Raw genomic sequence first — 25,531 nt, 5'->3', positions numbered from 1 at the left:
GACTAATAAAATTTAAAAGGGATGAATGACCAGTCTGGCTTCTGGGGCAAAGATGTGGCTTAGCAAAAAAACCTCTGGAAAAGACTCTATTTATTTATTTATTTAAAAAAATTTTTAAAAAGATTTTATTTATTTATTTGACAGAGAGGCAGTGAGAGAGGGAACACAAGCAGGGGGAGTGAGAGAGGGAGAAGCAGGCTTCCTGCTGGGCAGGGAGCTCGATGCAGGGCTAGATCCCAGAACGCTGCGATCATAACCTGAGCCGAAGGCAGACGCTTAATGACTGAGCCACCCAGGCGCCCCTGGAAAAGACTTTAAGAATTGAGTCAACAATATGCTCAGTATCTCCAACAGTGAAATTGAAATTCCAAAAAAGTGAACATGATTTTAAGCTGCATTAATGGAGTACACACTCTAGAATAGTAACTTTTTTTCTCATCCCTAAATACTAATGAGAAATTATATGTACATTTCCACGAATCACTAACTATAGTAACTCCCAAAGCATGTTTCCCTAAGAGACGATGTCAGACTGTTTTTGGGGTTGGGAAAAGGGGAAGTATGTAGTTTGAACCATATCCTTGCCCTGGGGATTCTAATACATTGTTTTCCCTACACTTAGGTGGCTACCACTTACCCTCTCCCCACCTCTCTGTCATGATCTAGAGAAAGGGAATAGTTTTTTTTATACCCCGAATATAATTTTTGGTTCTGGGCATAAGACTGATGCATCCCAAGCATATCTGGTGTAAAGTAGGTGCTCAATGAATACTGAATGAATGGTGAAGGATATATGAAAATTGGAGCACTTTCAGAGGCCAGTGCCTGGCTGGCAAAAGTACTCAAAACCAAGTCCTCTGAGGAAATGTAGATGTCTATTAAGTGCAGGGAGAATGTGATGATTATTTTCAAAAGGCCAAAGACCTGCCATGTGTAAGATGGCTTAGACTTACTCTGTTGCACAAAGCAGAATTAAGGAAGGAAGACACATCTCAGTTCGATGTAAGGAAGAACTTTCTAATGGTCAGAACTGTTGGAAAGTGGATTGGGGCATCTCTAGGGAGAGTACCCCCATCCCCACCACTGCAGTGAATTTCAACAGCGGTGCCCAATAACAGCAGTAATTTGTTTTCTAAAAAGAGTGAACTTTAAGAATGTATATTTAGAAAGAAATAAACTAGAGAAGATTCAAAGTTAGTTCCATAATGTTATTCTCACATGTTTACATTCCAGTCTACTTTTTGAGTGGAAGAAACCAGAGTAGTGTTAGAGCTAGTACATGGGAGTGTCTCCAGGAAAGTGGGGCACATGAGCATGTTCTGTGGTGAACCCTTGGGCTACAAGACCACTTCCTTAGTGTCGATTGTTTCCTTGGTAGCTGGTGAGTGCCAGTGTTATAAAAAATTACTTTAAAGATGCCTTCGTACCCGTTCTATGATTTTTGTTATTTAAGTATATACATATTTATTTAGTTTCTGTATAAATACTAAGATAAGTTAACACTGCCCCAAAGGCACACATCTGAACAAGTCTGAAGGGCTGGTAAAGGACAGATTTCATACATAACACTGGGGTACTGACTGCTGTGTCTGTCTCCTTTCTGTGCACATATCTCTATGTATATATACATTTTTAAATAAACTAAAAAAAACTAATTATTTTTGATTAAAATGTTTGTAAAAAAGTCCATTACAAATTTGCTATTTTAGAAAAATTGATAAAATACATTATGGTTAAAGAACAGAATTTATTCCAAAATGTTTAAAGTATTTTTTCATTCTTCCTTGATTTGTCTGGGAGTTGGCTTGGCAGACTGTGCAGCTATGAAATATTCATATTTGCTGAATAAACGAATGACTGAATTGTTGCTAATGTTCTCCCATATTTGGGGTAGTTACAGTGATCACAGCAGAGGAGAAATTAGAAGATTGTTGGCTGCCCCAATTTGCATATTTGTATACAAAGGGAAGAAGAGGTAATCATATCTCTTTTCTTCCTCAGGGAGACACAAATAAAGAAACATGAATAAATAAAATGAACTGGCTGTGTTGTCCTCAATTTCAGATTTACATCATTTCTTTTCTCTTTTTCCTATTCATTTCCCCTGTCTCCTAAAATACAGTTCACAGAAAAACGATACTTACTCTCTTTGTAAATGAAGGCAAGACTGACCAATATGAGAAAAGTCAAAAACTCCACTACATTTTTACATTGGAAATCATTAGCTAACAAACTTCTCTGAAACAAAAATAACCATGTATGTTCAGTTCTGTTGGTAAACACAGTTTAAGTCTGTTCAAATTCAGCAGAGGTAAGAAAGGCCAATCATCTGCCTGTTAGTAGCCTATCCTTTACTTGGAGACTATCTAAGTATTCAAGAAGGAGGTCTGACTGGAGAGAGGGTTATCAATATTCAAATGTAAAGAGTAGGTGCCTATGGCCAAAGTTTGGAGAAGGTGCTTATGCAGAGAGATTTACCTTGAAGAAATGAGTCTGGGAAGTCAGATTTTCTTCTTGAAAAAGGACAATCACACTTATATTTGTCTACAACGTTAGTTTCTGAAGAGCTTCCTCCTACAGTCTCATTTTTTTGTATGATATAATTCTAACATCTTTTCTAATTAAAAGCTTTTAAAAATAAATTTTATGTTCTATAAAGATGAATATGAACATAACTCTTATTACATGGAAATTAGTCTGTGAATGACATGGGAAGAAATTTACATTAGAGAATCAAATGGAAAATTCTTAGGAAATGAAAGTAAGCTAAGTGCCTAATTATCATTTAACTATCATATTTGTATTATTTCGTCTCATCACTGCATTTGACACTAGCGGCCATTCGTCCCCTCCTACACATAGGACCAGAATCCCTGCCTCCTTTAGTTTTTGTCATATTGGATTCTCTTGGCTACAGCCTTCTCACTGCTCCTGTTCAGCCTTCTTCAATGACTCTTCTCCCTGAACTCATTCAACAAAATAAAGACATTTTCTAAGGTCCTGTCCTTAAAAATCCTTTTTCAGTTTTTGAACAGAACAGTTATTGAATATACCCTCTGTGTGCCAGAAACCATGTTGAGTTGCTAAGAATACAAAGAAGGAGAGCAGACATGGGTCTTGTTCTTAAGGAGTCTACAGACTGACGACATTGAAGAAAAAATTCATAAAGAGTTAATTACAAATTTTCCCAAGTGCTATGAATAAAAAATCCAGCACACTGTTATGAGAAATACAAGGGGACCTAACCTAGTGTGGAGGATGGAAGGCTCTCTGAGGCAGGGCTGTCTGCGCAGTGGTGAGCTGAAGAACGTGCAGATGGCAAGGGAGGCACGGAGATCCTGCGGGGAAGAAGGTTGATGTACAGATGGAAGCAGAAGGCCACCATTAGAGCTACAGCATGAGAAATGAGGGGAAGAGGAAGTCAGCCACATCACATAAAGCCTCCAGGCAAGCTCCTATACTCCATGGCTTCAATTCTCAGTCCTGTGCCAAAGACTCCCTAGCACCAGTCCTAAGCTTCTGACGGTTGCTTGAATATTTACAAATGAGTGTTTTCATGTCACTTCAAACTCAATTCATTATCTTTTATCTGGACCACTGCAATAGTTTCCTAACTTGTTAGCCAGATGCAAACTTATCTGCACTCATCACCGGAAAGCAGGATGTCCCAAGTTCAAACTAGGAGCAGAGAAGCTAACTATGTGGATCTGTGAAAATCAACTAGACTGCAATAGTTCAGTGCCCATGCATTCTCAGACTTGAAGATTCCATTTGATTAGTACTGCTTTGAGTAACAGAGCAAAACAAAAAACAAAACCTCCCATATTCTTAAATATCAATATTTGATAAATACTGGAAATCGTGTAAATTAAAAATGAATCACTACAATTAAACATTAAAATACATGACAGCATCATTTTAGAAAGTGCATAATTTATTACATTTATGAGTTTATAATAAAATGGATACTTGGGAACTTAAAAAAATGGGTTAGGAGAAACAATTAGATGTAAAATTCTCAAATCATGGAACCTGAAATATTAAAATTCTAGCATTGTCTTAAAAATCTCTTTCTCATGATTAGGATAGTTTGAAAATTATTATGCTCTTCCAAGGGAAGAAAGGGGAATTGAAAAATAGACACGTTGATGAAGGCAATGAATTCTTCTCAGCTGGCTTTATTCTCCACTGAAGCTCAATATATGGTTATATTTTCTTTACTTACAGGAAGCTGCCACTGTTCTGGTTTCCAATAACCCTCATAACAGAATGGAAAATGCTTATGCAAAATGACACAAGCCTTAACCATTCTCTGCAGTTTTTTACCATTTCGATACACTTCTAGTCCAACAGCTTTCCCAATTCTAAAGTTCTGTGAGTGAACTATGAATATTTTTAAATATTTTCCAGATTCATCATGGAGGCTGCTTTTCTTCTCTGCACTGTAATCACACTGAGCTGCAATTAAAATAGACAATCAGTAAGTAGTGACTTTTTCTATGGACAATCTTACATTAATACAAAGTATAATGCATCACAACTTAAAATTATTGAAAATAATCTTACTGGAGGGGTTCCTGTAAGAGGTCATTTTTGGTGTTCATGTCTGTTTTACTCGAGACTTTAAAATACCTGTATTACACTAGAGATATGCATGTCAAATATGACATTCAATAGCTCAGAGTGATATACAGTAAGTACTTAGAATGCCAAAACATATTTCACAGATGGATGAAAAACATCTAGATAAAAAGTTAACTAGAAAAGTGAGTAAAATACAAACTAAGCACAACACAAGGTTGGTAATAAGATGATGACAGGTCATAGTAAGAAAGCTCTAATAGGTAAATAGTCTTCAAATATCAATTGGAGTTGATATTATATATACAAAGTAAAAAAAAGAAACTAACAGTACAATAGAGTATACATCATAAAGAAGCCTTCTCACCACTGTCCTTCATTCTATAGCCCTCTTTCTAGATACAATCACTGTTTCCATTTTCTAAGTATATTTCTAGATATAAATTCTAAATGAGAATAGATGCATACATTTCCTCACCTCTTTTTATTTAAAAAATGATAAAGTACTATACACACTTTTCATCTTGTTTTTTTCCTTCTAAATGATCCACTTTACAAATGACTCCATATGAGACCTACTTTATTCTCCTTAACAGCAGCAAACTTTCCCTGTATTGATATTTTATAATTTAGCTGGTTTCCTATTGATGGGCATTTAGATGGCTTTTAATCTTTTAAGATTATAGGCAATGCTGCAATTAGTATTTTGACATGTTTCCCTACACAGACTTGCCCAGGTGCAAGTATACCACCTGCAGAATAAATTCTTAGAATGACTGGGTCAAAGGTGATGTACATCACAACATTTTAAGAGATACTGCCAAACTGGGCTCCAAAGAGGCTGCACCAACAGACATTTATATCAGTGATGTGCGGAAGTGCCAGCATAATGTATTATCAAACTTACGATCTGACATGATCGTGAAATGGTGAAAAATGATATGTGATTGTGGTCTAAGCTTGTATTTGTCTTATGGGTGAGGATGAACATCTTTTCAAATGTTTAAAAGTCATTTGTCTTTACTTTTCTGTAAATATTTTTTATTCTTTGTCTATTGTACTGTTGCACTTTATTTGTTGACTTAGCCATTCTTTACATATATGTTAAGGATATTACTTTTGTCACATGTATTGCAGATATTTTTCTCAGATCGTCATTGACTACGACTTTAAAATGCAGACACCTGAAATTTTACATGTTCACATTTATTAATTTCTTTTCACAGTTCCTAGGTTTTGTGTTCTTGCATAGAAAGGCTTCACCACACTGATTTTAGTGTCAAAAGAATACAGTATGGCTTTCAGTAGTTTAGGCTAATACCCTTAGAACATACAACCATAGTCCAAAGATGGATGAAGAATGTACAGAAAAAGGTGATCAGAATAGCACATTCAGAGCACAGAGGACTCAGTACAATGCAGGCCTTGGTGTGATGCTGGATTGCACTGGACGTCTGATGTGCACAATAGAGGAAATCATAATCTTCTAACTCCACTCCTTTGTTTCATTAAGTATCAGGCCCTTAGTGGGATAGTCTTTCTAATAGCAGTTTACAGTTTTTAGAGGAAGATGGGAAAATTAGAAAGAATTCAGAGAAAGCAAAGATAAAAAATTTTAAAAAACAGAATATATGTCTAATAAAGAAAGTTTATAACTTGGATTCATTTAAGATAGAAAAAAATTAACTCCAGGGAATAATTCCTTTTGTGGATGGGGAGAATGCTGAATGATTACTTTTCATCTTCAAATGAAAACAGGATGGAAGGAGAAAAGCTTAAGGAAAAAACTTAAAGTGGTTACTGACATAACATTAAACAAAAAAAGCTCACAAAGAGAAGGGTGAAATCTTTGTCATTAGAGAGTTTAAGTACAGGAGAAAAACATCAGGGTTAGGCTGTTTGGGTCTAATTCTGTCAGGAAGGAGGCTAAATGAGATGCCAACTGGATTATCTAAATAAGATTCTGTAACTGTACTCTTTTTACTACAGAACTCAAGGTAGTTGATTTTAAGTAGGCATTTTCTTTACCATAGTCCTTAAAAAAGGTACTTGAAGCTCTAAGGATTGTGATGTACAGATTTAACTTCTTATATAACTAAGTATTTACTAATCACTTAATGATTATACTAAGTGCTTATATGTGTTAATTCCTCTGATTTCTTAGTAACTCTATAAGGGAAGTGTTGTTATTCTACATTAAACATGAAGACACTGAGGCTTAGAAAAGTTGAAACTGCCCCAGATCACATGGCTGCTGAATGGCACCAGGTTATGTGCCAGGTACCAAAACCCACACTTTTTTTTTTTTAAATGATTTTTTATTATATTATGTTAGTCACCTTACAGTACATCCCCGGATTCCGATGTAAAGTTCGATGCTCCATTAGTTGCGTATAACACCCAGTGCACCATGCAATACGTGCCCTCCTGACTACCCATCACTGATCTATCCCATTCCCCCACCCCCCTCCCCTCTGAAGTCCTCAGTTTGTTTCTCATAGTCCATAGTCTCTCATGTTTCATTCCCCCTTCTGATTACCCCCCCCCCTTTCTTTATCCCACACTTTTAAGATCCTGCCCAGTACTCCTTGGCTCCTGTTAACTTATAATCTAAATGAATGAATGCTTTCTTGAATGATAAACTAAATCCATTAATTCATAATTTAATAAGAAATTAAATTTATTCGATAAAGCTATAATTACTTTCAAGAGGGAGGGGAATAGAAGGGCAAATTACTGGATTTTCTTTAAGCACCATGCATTGTTCATATCAGAAGATTTCAAAAAAATCTGTAAATGTCACATACATACACTGAATTCAGTGAGTACTTAGAGCTGTTGTACTATGTATGAAATACTACAATATCTATGCATAATATTAATTTTGATTGAAACGGTACATTTATAACCAAACGTATTTAATAAGGTAGTAACATGGCTTTTTTGCCTGCCTATCTGTATCTGTTTCCAGCCTATCTTTATAATCGCTAGACGATTTCACATTGCTCCTAATAGGAGGGAGGGACTATTGCTCCCACTGTAGAATAAATTGCCCATTTCCTTTATGTGATCTGTGTATATTATGAGTAATTACCCCTTACTATTTTATTGATGTTCTGCATTTTCTACTCTATTTCCCATTGGACAACTTTTATACAGTATTTTAGAGTCATATGGTTATATACAAATGTGCATTAAATGAACTTAACCTATAAGTCATTTTTTTTCCATTTAAAAACTACAATAAAAACAAAGTTAGTGCAATTTAAAATATTACATTCAAAGCAATGTTTTCTACTTCCAAATCTGTCAGTGATCATGCCAAAACAGAAAATTCTAGAGCAGTGCTGTCCAAAAGAACTTTTTGTGATCATAGAGTTCTATTTATGATGTCCAATATGAGGACCATAGTTACATATGGCTACTGAGCACTTGAAAGCCAGCCAGCGTGGGGCACCAGGGTGGCTCATTCAGTTGGGCATCTGACTCTTGGTTTTGGCTCAGGTTATGATCTCGGGGTTGTGGGATCCAGCCCTGCACTGGGCTCTGCACTCAGCATGGAGTCTGCTTGAGATTGTCTCCTCCTCTGTATGCCCCTTCACCTACTTGCATGTGCACTCTCTCTCTCTCAAATAAATAAATCTTCGAAAAAAAAAAAAAAAAGAAATCCAGCTAGTGTAATGAGGATTTCAAATTTTAATTTACTTAATTTTAATAATTAATTTAAATTTACACTGATGCTTATGGCCAGTGCTATTGTACTGGACAGCACAGTTGTAGATTTAGGTGTCAAATTAGAAGGCTCATGTTTATTTCTGTTTTTAAAGTTTACTTGTTCAATCTCAAATATTAAAGAGACTAATTTTAAATAGTTTAATTCAAGTAAAAATAAAACTACTAGGTCTCTGGGAACTTTTGAGGAACTTTTCTTGTCTTTGATCTACTCAGACTATTCACTCTCTAGGGATCATGAGGAAGCTCCCTCCTACCTGCTGGGAAGCTGCAGCCGCTCTCTGCTCTGCCTGACTTAGGCGCCTTTGAAGCCTGTTGGCTTTTTCTTGATGCTCTAGAATTAGTTTTTCATTCTGTTATGGGGAAATATAAAACAAACAAGTTAGAAATCCACATGTGACACAGAAAGTTTTTGTGGAATAATCAATGAAAAATCTGAATATCACTTTACTCCTTATAAAATGCAGATAATAAATCTCCAAATTAACATTTTTTCAAATTATGAACTTCAAAGTTCAAAACTGGTTTCATACTTTGACTACACTGTTTTTTTCCCCTCTACATGTTACCAAAGAAAGTGATTTAAATCTAAAATCAAAGTGAATCAGAAGTTAAGACCAAGATTTTCAATATTTGATATTAACCTTGAGATGCCAGAACACTGCTTCAGAATCACCTGGAATATGACAACACAGACTGCTGGGCCTCCTGACCACAGCTTCAGTAGGATGGGATGAATTTTGAGAATCTGCACTCCTACCGAGTTCTTCGGTGGTGTTGATGTTGTTTGCTAGTGATTCAGAACTACTATGTGAGAGCAAGCTTCTAGGGAAATTTTGACATTGCCACTATTAAAGTGCAAAGAACAGAAAATATTCATTCTAGAAGTCTTGATCTTTAAGGGATAGACTTGTCTTAAATGATTTGTATGTTAAAGGTATTACTTAAAAGGGGGAAGAACTCTGTTTCCACATGCTCCCCAATACATTTGTATACTTTAGAGGATATCAGGATCATCAACAGAGTTATTAGGCATTGGTATGAACTGAATTATGTCCCTAAAAAAGGATGTTGAAGTCTTAATCCCCAGCTCTTACGAATGTGACCTTATTTGGAAATAGGGTCTTTGCTAATAATTAAGGTAAGATGAGGTTTTAGGGTGGATCCTAATCCAAAATGCCTAGTACCTTCATAAAAAGGGGAAATTTGGATGTAGAGACTGACATGGACAAAGGGAAGACCACATGAAATCACAGGGAAACCACCATCTACAAGCCAAGGAACACATGAGGCCACCAGAAGCTAGGAGAGAGGCATGGAACAGATTCTCTCTCAGAGGGAACCAATCTTGCTGACTTCTTGATTTGAACTTCTGGCCTCCAGAATTGTGAGACAATAAATTTCTGTTGTTTAAATCACCAAGTTTGTAATATTTTGTTAGACAAGCCTCAGGACACTGTACAGACATAATGAATAAAAAGCTGTCACAACATGCTGTCATGCAGACAAGTTCAAAGAAAGTATCAATTATAAAATGTATTCGTCCTCTCCATACTTATTAGCTTGAAAAAAAAGTTTTTGTAAAACTAGAATTAGTATGTGGTTTTCTGGCACTTGTCTGAATTGAGAGAATAACACCAGTCTAATCAGGAATAGTAGGAAAAACACACTGTCTATGAAGAACTAGAGATAGTTCTCAGGTCCTAACATGTAAGTGATAACAGTAAATGTCAGCCTAGTAATATAAAATACTGAAATAACAATATACTGCTAAAATGAGCTGCTTATATTTCTTATTGTGCCCAAAAGCAAAATTAAATTTTATGAAGAGAACTATACTAGCTGTTGCAATTTACCAAGATACTTAAATACGTAGTCTTAAATTTAAAAGGCACATCATTAACACTAGAAAAAAACTTGGGAGGAAAATCCCATCATCTATAATAATCACTTTCATAGGTACCATCAGACTACATACAATATGTATTTTTCTGTGCCACTATCATAATGGTTAAGGAACAGTTCAAGTTAGGTAAATCATAATATATGCAACAGTTCTTTTTCAACTGATCATTTTGGCTGCTCTTGATCTTCCCATATTACTAACATTATTGTGCTGAGTATCTCCCTTTAAATTTTTTCATGTTTTAAATTATTTCCTTAAGTACAGATTCCTGGGAGTTTTGAAAACTACAATGAGTATTTTAATGGCTATTTTTTGTTTTCTAAATGACTCATATCAATTTATAATGCTTTGAAACTTAAGAGTAATGATTTCATTATGGTTCTATAGATGGCCACAAAAATATAGCAGACCATATAGCCAATTAATGAAATTCCAACAAATACATTCAAAGTTAGAACATCGAATGAAGAACCAGAGTTCTAGAAAACTCTAATCATAATCTAGAAAATGTTAACTTTTTTTAAAGATTCAAAGAGAAAAATGATGAGCTCTTGCTGCATTTAGTTCTAAAGCATTAATCTGAAGGAGTATTTTAATATATTCTAGTAGGCAAAAGTAATTTCTACATATGTGTTGAATTAAAACAAAATAAGAGGAATGGGCTAAAAAAATACAATCTTAGACATGCTTAGAAATGAAGGGGATTTTAACACATTTTCTGCAACATGGCACAAGTTATATTGGTGAAACTGAAATAAGAGCTCTACCTTTTGTCATTTACATATGATGAATCACTGACTTTCAAAGCTTTTATTCACATTATAAAATGTGGACTTTTAGGGTTATGGATGATTTCTCTACAAGGAGTACTCATCTCTGTATGGTCATTTCCAAGTAGAGAACTAATCTGGAGTTGGCTCAGGTAAAATTCTATAACATGTGTATCAAGCTGCAGCAGAAAGTACTTCCCAGGAGAGTCATTATCTTACCTCAACTACCTTTTCATTTGCCATTTCCAGCTGAGAAAGCAGCTCTTGGGTATGAAGTTTCTGTCGACTCAGCTCACTCCTATTAATCAAGAGAGAGTACCCCCCCAACACCAAGCCATTAATATCATTGTTCAAAAATCTAACAAAACAGAAACTTTTTTAGTAAGATATATGTTCATGTTTTAAACAAAAATACCTTCTTATGTGCAAAATAAAGTTTTTTTAAATAGATCATATTTTAAAGGACTCATTTATTTATTCATAAAATGCACATGTATTCTGGAGATTAGCTGCACAACAATGTGAATACACGAGACACTACTGAACTGTACACTTAAAAATGATTAAGATGGTAAATCTCATGTGTATTTTATCACAACTATAAAAATGTTAAAATGTTAAATTTTATGAATATTTTACCACACAAAAAAAGCAACCCCCCCCACACATACTCTAAAAGCACTTGTTTTCAATATTATTATCTTGAGGAATTATTTGGCATTAAAATGAACATACATTCATATTAAACAGATAAAGTATTTGTTATTATAAAATCTCATAAGCTATTGTGATTCTTAGCTATAGTATGCATTTTTAAGACTCATATATAGTGCTTCTTAGAGGAACTCAATTTTTGGAAATTTAAGGTAATATTAATCACTCCAACATCATTTCAGTGTAGTATATTCAGAATTGGTATTTATGTTTTGGTTGTATATACACTATATTTTATACATTCATATCCTTTATGCTTTAATAGCTGGATTTATCTTATGCATAGAGCTGGTTGTCATCGTCTTCTTTTCTTCTTCTTCCTCTCCTTCTTCTTCTTTTTCCCCAACATATAAGCATTATCTTGCTTTTGGCCAAAGATAATTTCAAAAGTCTCAGATACAGAAACAATATAGTCTTTTTTTTTTTTTTAAGATTTTATTTATTTATTTCTCAGCGAGAGAACAAGAGAGAGAGCACAAGCAGGGGGAGCAGCAGGCAGAAGGAGAAGCAGACTTCCTGCTGAGGAGGAGCCCAATGTGGGCCTCAATCCAGGACCCTGGGATCATGACCTGAGCCCAAGGCAAACAATTAATTGACTAAGCCACCCGGGCATCCCAGAAACAATGCAATCTTAAAAATAATTTTTAAAAAGATCAAATTTCTGGGGCACCTGGGTGGCTCAGTCATTGAGCATCTGCCTTCAGCTCAGGTCGTGATCCCGGAGTCCTGGGATCAAGCCCCACATCGGGCTCCCTGGTCAGCGGGGAGTCTGCTTCTCCCTCTCCCACTCCCCCTGCTTATGTTCCCTCTCTCGCTGTGTCTCTCTCAAATAAATAAAATCTTAAAAAAAATAAAAAGATCAAATTTCTGAGTATTAAAATACTCAGTTAATTCAGGATCGGTTTTTGACTTTTGACTTTCTGCTTTTTTTTTTTTTTTAGATTTTATTTATTTATTTCACACAGAGAGACAGCCAGCGAGAGAGAGAACACAAATCAATTCCACAAATATTTACTGAACACTAGGTGCCAAGTACAAGGTATATGGTGGTAAACACGTAATTGTTGCCATAACAGAACGAAGAGGGAAATGGCTTCATCCATTGAGGACAGTCTATGAGGACACTGAGTATCACTGATTCTGTGACAGACAAACCCAAATGTTTTATATTTGCTTTCTTTTGGTGGTAATAATAATGTAGAATAAATTACTGTGCTTACGTTCAAGTACCTTGTGTAGCTTAAAATTACTGCTGCTCCTCAACATAACAAAATGAAGAAAGGCAAACTGGCAGAAGTGGCCAGTCTTCTAGACCAAATGAAATTAAAGGTAAAGTTATGTACATTAGTGCTAATGAGAAATAACCTTTGAGTACTACTGAAATTAAGATGATACAGTGATCAGGGTGTCTGGGTGGCTCAGTCTAGCGTCTGCCTTTGGCTCAGGGCCTGATCCCAGGGTCCTGGGATCGAGCCCTGGGTCAGGCTCTCTGCTCCACTGGGAGCCTGCTTCTTCCTCTCCCACTCCCCCTGCTTGTGTTCCCTCTCTCGCTGGCTGTCTCTCTCTGTCAAATAAATAAATAAAAATCTTGGAAAAAAAAAAGATGATACAATGATTCTATTTATAAAGTTAGCCAACAGTTTATATAAGACCTTCTCAGAAAACACCTACTGCATAATTTGATACCTAAACTATTCACTTAGCCATGACATTTTATATGATAGTAATAATTTCTGACAAGTACTATTAGATAGTAATAATTTTCCACAAAATTTAAGACCACAAAGATTCAAATGATTAACTTTCAGTTATTTTTAACCTGTGTAAATATGCTGTTGGGTATCAAGCTCTGTAACCCCCACTGGATGATGAGAAAGTTTGTTATTTATTTTTGTATCCTTAGGATCTAGTACTCAATAGAGCTTGGCAAGTAATAGCAAAGATGATGATGATGGTGATAATAGCAGCAAACACTTTCATAGTGCTTACTATGTGCCAGGCACTTCTGGATGTTTTATTTAAATTATTTAGTTTTCATGATAACCCTCTGAGATCCCCAGTTTTACATATGAGAACATTTAAAAACAGAGAAATTTAAAAATAAAGTTAGGTCATGTAGCTAGTCCAGTTGTAGAGTCAGAATTCAGAAACTGAGACCTTTTGTTTCAAGACCTGTGCTCTTAACCACTCCCCTACATTGCAACATGGCAGGTGATAGCTAAACGTTAGTTGAATGAATAAGTGAAGAGTATATACGTGTGAGTTTGTGTATTAGATATTCTAGGAAGATAAAGATTTACACATTCATTTAAAAATCTAACAAATTATATCTTTATTTTTGACTTCTTCCCTAAAGTTTCAGTCTTTTATTCAAATTCAACATGCCTAATACTAAACTTTTTGCATCCTTGAAAACCTACTTCTCATCTTGCCACTCAATTTTTATGTCAACAACATCTCTGCCCTCATTGCCTAGGTTAAACACCTCAACTCTATTTCTCACTTTCTCTTAAATGCAACATGTAGTTTGCCCCTAAATAGACTCTTCCTTTGCAATGTCTCTTGCATCTGTTCTTCATTTCTATACAGTATTACCACCAAAACTGAAGTCTTTTTTTTAAAAAAGATTTTATTTATTCATTTATTTGAGAGAGAGAGAGGAGACAGAATGCACAACAATGGGGAGGGGGAGGCAGAGAGAATCTGGAGTGGGGCTTGATCTCATGGCCGCGAGATCATGACTTGAGCTGAAACCAAGAGTTGGATGCTTAACTGACTGAGCCACTCAGGCCCCCCCCCCCACAACTCAAGTTATTATAACTTAATTTTGAGATTTATTTCAAAAGCCAACTGCTCAGCTTTTCAATATCGAGTGAAAAAATTATGTAAAGTGTATCACAATGCACATAGAAATGCTCAATTAACACAGTGGTTTTCCATCTCTAACCCATACATCATGAATGTATTTCTCTAAGTCACTTTAGTAATTTGCTTTGTTTATTAAACAATAACTTCCAGTGGCTTTCTGCCAATGGACAAAATAATCCAAATTCCTGAGACTGGCATTCAACATCCTCCAAAATTTAGTGTAATATTTCTTTCCAATCTTATCTCCAATAGGAGCCTTCCACTTTGGTTAGGTTCTCACTATATCACACATTAACCATATATGTAACACCTTTAGGCTCATGTTTATGTCATTTTCTGTATCCTCATTTTTAGATTTCCCTTTAAAATCCTGCCCACTCTTTAAGATTCCATCTTTGCCCCTCGCCTTTTTTTTTTTTTTAAGATTTCATTCATTCATTCATTTATTCATTCATTTCAGAGAGAGAGAGAGAGAACCTCAAGCAGACTTAGTGCAGAGCCTGATGTGGCGTGACTTCATGACCCTTATTGTGACCTGAGTCAAAACCAAGAATCGAATGCTCAACCAACTGAGACACCCAGGCACCCTCTTCCTCCTATACCTCCTTTCCAGTTCATTTTAACCCAGACAGTTCTCTTCTCGAATCAAAGTTCTGGTACTTATTTTATGTTCATTTAAGACATTTAAGCAATTCTCTATTATAATGCTAATCAGTCATTTATATGTGTGTGTAAGCATACCTAACATATATGTACACACACACTTCCTCAAGTATAATGGAAACTTTTAAAAAGGGGATTGCTTTTAATTTCCATAGTATTTACCACAGTGCTTTACATATAGGGCATCAATAAACATTTGCTGAATTATGGTAAATTTCTTTTTTTTTAAAGATTTTATTTATTTATTTGACAGAGATAGAGACAGCCAGCGAGAGAGGGAACACAAGCAGGGGGAGTGGGAGAGGAAGAAGCAGGCTCATAGCGGAAGAGCCTGATGTGGGGCTCGATCCCATAATGCCGGGATCACGCCCTGAGCCGAAGGCAGACGCCCAACCGCTGTGCCACCCAGGCGCCCCTTATGGTAAATTTCTATAGAAAACCTGGCAGTTAGAAAATTTTATTTCTTATTTGCTCAACAAACATTTACTGAGGTATATACCACAAAAGATATTTTAGATAAAGGTTATTTTTATTTATTTAGATTTATTTATATTCTAGTTCTTTCCACAAAGGATTTGAAGTGGCTAAGAAAAGGATATTTTTCAGTTAAGCATTTCCTTCAATCTCACTTCTGAATGAAATTTTAGAAGGTATTAAAGGGTGGAGAGAAAAGTGATTTTGCCAACTCTATCCCCTGAGACCTTTCTAGAGCCTGCCTGTCAGTCCTCTGCAACTCCTTATTTCTTTGTCAGGATATTTCCCATCAGGAATAAAGGAAAGATGCAGGAAGATGATCCAACTCTGTATTATCTATGAGAAATTTTCTCTTCATTAGAGAACATGTATGAGTTCCCTGCATGAGTCCCTACCTAAATCATTAGTGATTTAGGATAAACATAAAATAAGACTTTTCAGAGACTTTCACAATGGTATTACACTTGAAACAACTGCCAACTAAAGCTATATAATCTCTTCACTGGAAGTCTTTAAAAACAGAAACATTATTACTTATCAGGGATGATTTAAGTGTAGCCTGCCAGAAAGTAAAGAGATAGATGACATTTCGTTTCTGTATGACTTTATGGCACCTAAAGAATATTTTATTCTAATTAAAGAACTTAAAGGAAGCTGTGCTCATTTTCTCTATATAATTTCTAGCATGTTATACAATGTTATAAAGTTTAAGGTAAAATTATTATCTTCTACCAATTTTAATGTTAAGTGTATAGGAACGAGGAATTCCTTATAATATTACTGGGAATTGCTTAGCCCATCAGTGTCCTAAATATTTTTAGTTCAGTCATATAGTTCATGTTCATGTGACATAAAATTCCTAGTCATGCCTGCAAAATGCAATTTAGAAATACAGCTGTAAAATATAATTGATTTACTGCTTTCCCTGTAAGCAAAATTTTACAAAATAATTTAGCAACAAAGTCATATATGCTATATCCGTTAAGAAAACATTAAATGCTTTAGTAAACAAAATATTACCATCAACACTGATAAGTCATCGAATTCATCAATCTGAGATGAAAGTAGGTCATGAGTGAGAAACTAAGGCAAAGCTTCCTCGTCTGTGGTCCACAGATAGGCTTTAGGTATGCTCCCAAGCACCCTGAAATTATCTGCAAGATCTGGTGTGTTTGTCTTTTCCAGGAAGACAGTCCATAGATTTCCTGAGATTTTTAAGAGGTCTGAGGCCTCAGGAAGGACAAGGATTTTGTCTGGACTTTTCATCTGGAATATACAAAGTTTTTTTTAGATTTTTATTTTAAAGTATGAGCATACTGATTGGAGTGTTTCAATGTTGAATGTCTTTCTTACACAAACCACATCCATAATGTATCATCTACAGTTTCCACTTTTGGCTTCATTAATGTGGTTCAAGCATTTAAAGGCACTTGGCAAGCAATCCAAATACAGTTTTCTAAATTTTTATAGTATTCCCTCTATTCTTTCAGGGTTGTCTGTCCAAATGTACTTCAATAGCAAATTCTCCAACGTATCCAATTCAGTTTTGAAAGAAATCATAACTTTCTCTGTCTGTACTCATATATCACTGGTATATTTATTTATGTATTTCCAAAACAAGTGCAACTGGCATAACCTAGTTTGGGAGAAAACATAGTGACACTTGTAAAGCAAGTGAGGGGCGACAATATTAGAATGGAGCAGACTAAGACATGGGCATGTAGAATGCTTTGGACACTGGTGAGTAGTCTTCGAACAGCAATTTAGTTCACTAGTTAATGTTGTTATATATATGATGAAGTGGATATCAGCCAAGAGAGTTTTCTACTGTACCTTAACTTTACTACTGTACCTTATTATTAGTTTGAGCTTGCAAAGTAGTTATTATTCTCATCTTCTAAGTAAAGGAGTTAAGACTCAGAGAAGTTGGGGCGCCTGGGTGGCACAGCGGTTGGGCATCTGCCTTCAGCTCAGGGCGTGATCCCGGTGTTGTGGGATCGAGCCCCACATCAGGCTCCTCTGCTGTGGGCCTGCTTCTTCCTCTCCTACTCCCCCTGCTTGTGTTCCCTCTCTCGCTGTCTCTATCTCTGTCAAATAGATAGATAAAAGATAGAATCTTTGGGAAAAAAAAAAAGACTCAGAGAAGTTATTCAATGTTCCTAAGGTCATGCAGTGATTGAACGAAAAAATGGGGTTCATACTCAGGCTTTAATCAAAATCTTCTCTCAATTAAATCACACTGCCTCATAATTACAAGAGATATTAGTAAAGCATATCTGTGGCATCATATAATATCAACACCTAAAAGTCAAAATTAAGATTCTCTCAAAAAAAAAAATTAATCCTAAGTATGTGGCAAAATGGTCAGTAATTGCAAAGATTGTGATCTCAACTTTTTGTACAGCTTCAAAAGACCTGACTACTGAAAAAGGAAATTCATCCTAAGGTTTCAAATCTCATTCAGTTAACTAAAAATACCACAGGTTAAAGGAGACAGGTCAGCTTTAGATATATTAGAGCACTCTTCATCATAGTCCCAGGTTTTTTCCTTCCCTATCTGCGCATTCCCCCTAGTGATCTCATCTATTCCACGACTGTAAAGGAACACTAATGAGCACCTCAAATGTAACCTGTCCAAAATGGAAACTACTTCTTATCTAGACCACCCCAAGTTTCCTCCTTCCCTGTACAAGGCCTCACCATCTACCCAGATGTTCAAGTCTAAGCTAAGGCATCATCTTTGACTCCTCCCTTGACTCATTCCCTGTATTTGACATCAAATAAATTTTGTCTTACCTCCCTAATAGATTTCATAACTGCCTACTTCTCTCCATTTCCACTGACCACACTCTGCTCTGAGCTACTATCATCTAGTGCCTGGAATACTATAATAATCTAATATCTGGTCTCCCTGACTCCATTTTTGCCCCTTCTCTAAGTCTTTTTTCCATACAATAGCTAAAGTGATCTTTTAAAGATCTAAAGATGTTTAAAATCCTTCAATGATTTCCCACTACTGTACACTGGTCTTTAGTTTAAAATAGTCTTACTTAAATATTTTACTTACAGTAAGTAAAAATATTTTACTTAAAATGCCCTATAAGATTCTCATGATCTAATCTATGCCTAGTTCCTTAACCTTATACTTTCTTTCTCTTCACTCACTATACTTTAATTACATGGGTTTACTTCTTCTTAATACTGGAGCTTTGTACTTGCTAATCTTCCATCTGCCTGGAATATTTTCCTGGCTTTCTTGTATAGTTGATTTATTTCTATCATTTAGGCCTCTGTTTAAATGCTAGCTTTTCTGGCCATTTTTAAAAAAATTGTGCAGCCCTTTCAGCTCCCACCCCGTCACAGTTATTACAGCAACTCATTTGTTTTCTTCATACCATTTAAAACATCTAAAATTATCTTGTTTATGTTGGTTTACTTTTTTACTATTTGTCTCTCCCTATTAGAATGAAAGCTCTGAAAGAGGAGGAACTATGTTCACAAGGCTTAGAAAAGTGCCTGGAACACAGAGGGTGGTTTTTAGCCGAGGACAGTTTTAGCTAACTCCCCAGAATCAGTTAACTAGTACATTTTAATAACATTTCTAATATGCTATATTTTGCCTTTTCAAAGTTTTCACCACATATGTTCTCTCACAAGAAAACATATTAGATAATTCAGTGATTACATTTTCAAAGTAGCTACCAAGTGGTATCACAAATTTGGGAGATTCATACTAGGAAAATGAATGTGAGAAGGAGCTTTATGTACAAAAATCATTCATGGGAAGCTTATTAATAAGTTATTTGAAGAATAAACTCAAAGTTACAAAGTAATACGTGAATTTTCTTCACAACATCTAATTTTAAGTGCTGATCTTAGGATAAGATTGAGGAAATATAAAGTGCATTCATTCAACAAATACGGAAATGAGTGCCTGTCACATTTGACATATTATGCTAGATGTTAGGGAGACAAGGAGGACCAAGACCCAGTTACTGCCACAGTGAAACTTATAAGGTACTATGAAAAGCTCCTACTTTATAATATAGGTTGTAAATGCTATAAAAAGTGCTATGGGAATGTAGAGGGATGATTAGGGATTAGAGCTGTCTCTCCAGAGCAAGTAGGCTTTTAAGCTGATATATGAAAGAGAAACAGAAGAGTAAGCAGGGTAAGGAAAAGAAGAGTGTTACAATCAAATCCATGGGTGGAGGCCAGGCAATAAGAAAGGAAAATAAATTTAGGGAACTGAAAGGAGTTCAGTATGCACACGGCACAGAGTATTACTAGGAGGTGGTGGAGGAAGTAAAAGAGGAGAAGCTGGAAATATATATTGCAAAGCATCTTCTATGTCTTTACAGGAAGTTGAAACAGCCATCAACACTGGGGAGGCACTGAAGTTTTTTTTTTTTTTAAAGTAGTCTCTACACCCAGCGTGGAGCCCAATGCAGGGCTTGAAGTCATGACCCTGAGATCAATACCTGAGCTGAAACCTAGTCAGACGCTTAACCGACTGAACAACCCAGGCATCCTGGCACTCGGTATTTTAAGAAGAGAAGTGACATGGTTAGACCTGAATATCAGAAAATCCTGCTGATTTTACAGCAAGAAAAAGTAGTAAGGAAATATGACTGTGGTAAATTTGAGAGCTATAGTAGTAATCCAGGTAAGCAGTGTTGATAGCCTGAACTACTGGAGGGAAATGGACAGATTCAAGAGATATTTAGGAGGTAGAATTAGTAGTAATTGGTTTAGGAGTGTGAGGAGAAGTTTAGGATGACATCTGGAGTTTTGTTTGAGCAACTGGGTAGATATTACCACTCATGGAATAGGAAATACAAGATAAAATAAAAAGTTGGGTTATGGGTGAAATAATGGGTTTAGTTTTGAATATATTGATTTTGAGGTACCTATGGACATGCTCAGTAGAGAGTTGGAAATATACATTATTTAAAAAATGTCAGCACTAGAAGCTGTTTTATAATAATAATTAACCCTTTTAGAAATGGATATCATACCTAACCCATGCTGAAAGGAAGAATTTCCACTCAAAATGTGCTTCAATTCTTAGCATCACTGGCATATATAACTGAAAAGCATGGTTATGAGTATAAAACAAAGTTTTCCCTAAAATGCATGAGTTTCTTGGAAACATCACAAAAACTTCAAATAAAAAAAGAGAAGTTATGGTTCTTTAAGGAATGGGAGCTTGAAATTTGGGCCAATATCTTAGGTGTTATCATCAATTACTGTAATTGCTCAGATCATTCTGTTATTATTGAGGCACAGTTTAAGATAAGAACAAGCCACGTATATTTTGGTTGATGCAGCATAGGGGAAATTTCCTCAATGCCTGAAATCCTTTAGTGATGACTAAAGATTAAATCACGTAAGGCTCTATTCTATATTATACAAGAGAATTAAAAACAAAAGGTGTACTATTCATTTCTGGAAAATGATGGATCTGCCAGCTGCAGCAAGTGCTTTCTTTGAAACTCTCTTCTGACAAATTAACATAGCATGTGCCAGATGTTTTTTTTCTGTTGAATTATACTGTAATATGCTTCAGTTACTTTTAGTAATTATGCATTTTGTAATCTGCCAGTACCTGCAGCTGCCTCTCATTCAATTAAAAAAAAAAAAGTAGTTACGGCAGCCAAACATTACAGATATATAGCCAAGAATAATGTTTTAGAGACTGAAGAAAATTCCTTAGGCTCAAATCCTGTGTATTCGTGTATGTATGTATACACACACACACACACACACACATCAATAAAATTGTACTGAATGAATATACAATATGTGGTATTTTCATAGAAAAACATTTTCTTTAGAAAATACCACATATTGTAAATTTATTCATTTGATATAATTTTATTGGTCAACTATATGCCAGGCAAGATGTTAGCTCACATGTAAATGGAAGTTCAGTAAGTATCATAAAGAAGAATGAGCAGAATGGTATGGGAGTGTAGAAAAAGGAAAGACTTGGTCTGTCAGGGGAATTAAAAAATATCCCACAGAAAAAAATGATACTTGAGTTGGGTCTGAAAGGAAGAAAATTATTTTCAGGTGGGAAAGGACATTCCCACAAAGAAATTGCATGTACAGACTACCTCTAGAATCATCTTTGATTCTTACCTTTTCCTTCATATTTCACATTCAATCCATCAGCACCTTCTATTACCTCTAAAAAAAATCTCCCAATGAATTCACCTTTCTCTTTCTTCTTAGTCTAAGCCACCATTACCTCTTAATAAGAACCTTGTGGTAGCCTTCTAAGTTTCCCTCCAGGTTTATTACTCACTTTCATTTTCCACATAATAGCCCAAGTGATCTTCAAAAAAAAAAAAAAATCAGATCAGGTAACGTTTTTCAAAACTGACCATTGGCCTTCATTCACATTTAAAACCCCTCAACATGGCTAATAAAAACCTACAAGATCAGGTCCCCGTCTGCAGCAGAGACAATGTTCACCAAACATTCTGTTTGTTCCATATACATTTCCTAGACTCTTACACAGTTAGATTGGGTCCATATGACTAGTTTGGCCAATGAAGGTAAAAGGAAATGATGTGTATTACTTCAGAGCTGAATTAATTAAGAGCCAGTGTTCTTCCATCCCTCTCTTTCCCTGTTTCAATGATTTCAGGAAAACACATGTTCAAGATGGTAGAATCTCTACCAGCAGAGTCTTTCTGCAAAACTGCCTGATATGTACAGTATGAGCAAGAAATAAAACCTTTGCTGTGTTAAGTCTATGAGACGTCAGTTTATTTGCTGTGGTGGCTGGCAATACTTAATATAATACTTTTCCCAAATCTATCACTATTGCCTTTATTTTGCATGCTATTTCTTTTACTTCAAACATACCAAGTGTACTCCTGTGTTGGGGGTCTTTGCACTAACTGTTCTCTCTGCTTGGAATGCTCTTTCTCCTGATGTTTAAATGACAGGATCCTTTTTGTCATTAGATTATCTTAAGATTTATTTTCTCACAGGATCTTCCTTGTCTACCATTCTCAGCATCATCACATTAACTTATTTTAATTTTCTACATAGTACTTATCTGATTTTAAGCACACACACACTCAATAATTCCACTTTCCCATCAATAATCTACTATCTTCAAACAAAACAAAACAAAAAAACAGGGGGACCCTGGGTTTTGCTGTATCATCAGTACTTAAAGATCAATGCCATTCAGTAAATATGCAATGAGTGAGTGGAGTGTGGACTAGGAGCTGTAAAAGGGCTGGTCCTGAGCACACTGGGTTTACTGAAGTGGGAGTTCAGTGTGGCTGGACCACAAAGAACATGAAGGACAGAGGCAGACAGGCAGATTGCTGATAAGAAGGTAGAGAAAAGACTATAAAAAACCTATAGGCAACAGTAAAGCAGAAGTCTTTAAGTAGGCAGGGCCAGAATCATAATTGCTTTCAGGAAAACAATTCTGACAGCAGTATGAAGACTGAATAGAGCAGAATAAAACCGTTGGCGGAGAAACCAGAGTGAAGGAGGCTGCTTTAACAGTAATGATTAAAGATGTGAAGGATCTGACAGGTGGCAAGGACAAATATGTTACCACATGTTTACATATATGGAAGTATTTCTTTGGACAGATTCCAGTACCTGGAATTGCCAAAGGGTATGTACAGTTGAAATCTGTTAGATACTGCCACATTACTTCATAAAACGGATCTGCCAGTTTACACTCCCACCAATACTGTACACCTATTCCTGTTTCTTCATGTATTTGCAGACACTGAATAATCATATTTTACATATTTGTCAATTTGCTGGGTAAAATTATTGTTTAAATTTGCATTTCTTCAGTGAATAGTGTGGCTGAACCTGATCTGCTAAATTTAAAGGAGCTTTCTATTTCTGCTTTTGTAAGCTGCCAGTCTACATACTTTGTCCATCTTTCTATTAGGTTGTTAATCTTTTTCTTAATTATGGAATTCTTCATGAATTCTGCTTATTAGTCCTTTATTTTTTGTCATTTATCTTTTATCTTTGTTTAGTACCTTTCTTCATATAGAATTTTAATTTTTATGGTTAAATCAATTAATCAATATTTTCCTTTTTTGCATTCTGGGTTTTGTGTTTTAACTAGAAAGACCTTTCCTTTCCAAGATAATAAAAATAATCCTGGGGCGCCTGGGTGGCATAGCGGTTGAGCGTCTGCCTTCGGCTCAGGGCGTGATCCCGGCGTTATGGGATCGAGCCCCTCATCAGGCTCTTCCCCTATGAGCCTGCTTCTTCCTCTCCCATTCCCCCTGCTTGTGTTCCCTCTCTCGCTGGCTGTCTCTATCTCTGTCGAATAAATAAATAAAATCTTTAAAAAAAAAATAATCCTATTTCTTCTAATACCTTTTTTATTTAGCTTGTTAATCTACTTGGAATTTACCTTATATAAGGAATACAGAATATTCTAAATGATTTAAAAATTTTCCAACAGCAATTTTTCACCATTAATTTGAAACGGCATATTATCATGAACAAAATTTCTAATTTTACATGGTTTTTGTTTTACTGTATTCTGTTCAAATTATCTATCCCTGTGTAAATACTACCAAAGAGCTCTACATATTTTGATATCTGGTAGGGTAACTCTCATCTCACTTTTTTCCTGTAGAAGTTTTTGATTTAGGGGCACCTGGGTGGCTCAGTCAGTTAAGCATCTGCCTTTGGCTCAGCTCATGATCCCAGGGTCCTGGGATCGAGTCCCACATCAGGCTCCATGCTCAGCAGGGAGCCTGCTTCTCCCTCTCCCTGCAGATCCCCCTGCTTGTGCTTTTTCTGTCAAATAATAAATAAAATCTACAAAAAAAAGTTTTTTATTTAATCTATAAAAATAACAGGGTCTCATTCAAGTAAGATTACTACAGATATAGGACAGTTACAAATGTTATACATTAATAATAACTATTAAAATTATTTCCTTTTGTAAGCTCAAAATTCCATATTACATATACATCAAGATAAAAAAGAAACTAAGAGGGAATAATTATAGATGAATCAATAAAATTTTACAAATTAAAGCAAACTTCAAACTGAAAGAAGATACCACAGAGGAGCTCAGATTTTTAAAAAGCTTTTATACTGGTTTAATGAGACTAAGATGAAAAACTTCCTTCTATGGGAAAATTATTTAATTATTTTCTGTTATATCCGTTACATTTAATTATGGCTATGCGTACTTATGGTAAGATCTTAAGAAATCATAGGTACCTAGTAATTATATTTAATTGCCAGTCATCAGAAGGAACAAAGGTTCCAAAGGCAGCACAATTAGTCTAGAGAGGACTCTAGGATCCTAAAGGTTTTGTGGCTATGCTGGTATTTGGTTTTGTCTCTCATACTTTTCTAACTGTAGTAAATAGGTGGACACATAATAAGCAAGAAAAATAGCCAACTTATAAGAATTTAATTGTTATAAAGTGGGAGGATAGAGGCAAACAGCCAAGTATTTTTTTAAATGTTTTTTTATTACATTATGTTAGTCACCATACAGTACATCCCTGGTTTCTGATGCAAGGTTCGATGATTCATTAGTTGCGTATAACACCCAGTGCACCATGCAATATGTGCCCTCCTTACTACCCATCACCAGTCTATCCCATTCCCCCGCTCCCCTCCCCTCTGAAGCCCTCAGTTTGTTTCTCAGAGTCCATAGTCTCCCATGCTTCACTCCCCCTTCTGATTACTCCCCTTTCTTTATCCCTTTCTTTCCCTACCGATCATCCTAGTTCTTATGTTCCATAGAGGAGAGAAATCATATAATTGTCTTTCTCTGCTTGACTTATTTCACTTA

The 25,531-nt window shown here is 35.6% G+C and overlaps 1 protein-coding gene across 7 annotated transcripts in view; it reads right to left on the bottom strand.

Moving 5' to 3' along the window:
• The window catches only part of SCLT1 (sodium channel and clathrin linker 1), a 210,684-nt gene that overhangs the window by 12,586 nt on the left and 172,567 nt on the right, over positions 1 to 25,531 (bottom strand). For 4 of the 7 annotated variants that reach the window (XR_004625840.1, XR_004625838.1, XR_004625841.1 and 1 more), the window contains 2 exons: positions 11,209 to 11,287; positions 8,571 to 8,666 (listed from right to left, as the gene is read on the bottom strand). Coding sequence is in view for 2 of the 7 variants with exons in the window: in XM_002925493.4 (XP_002925539.1) it covers positions 4,396 to 4,458; positions 8,571 to 8,666; positions 11,209 to 11,287 (238 nt within the window). In the remaining 5 variants the exon portion in view is untranslated. Of the gene's footprint in view, positions 1 to 4,162; positions 4,459 to 8,570; positions 8,667 to 11,208; positions 11,288 to 16,952; positions 16,975 to 25,531 lie in introns of those variants that run through there. The other 3 variants (XM_002925493.4, XR_859292.3, XM_034661611.1) reach the window with 3 other exon arrangements.

This window comes from Ailuropoda melanoleuca, chromosome 5 (assembly GCF_002007445.2).
Source record: "Ailuropoda melanoleuca isolate Jingjing chromosome 5, ASM200744v2, whole genome shotgun sequence".
Taxonomy (NCBI): domain Eukaryota; kingdom Metazoa; phylum Chordata; class Mammalia; order Carnivora; family Ursidae; genus Ailuropoda; species Ailuropoda melanoleuca.
Note: the sequence above shows the minus strand (reverse complement) of the source record. Positions and strands in the feature narration are given on the sequence as shown.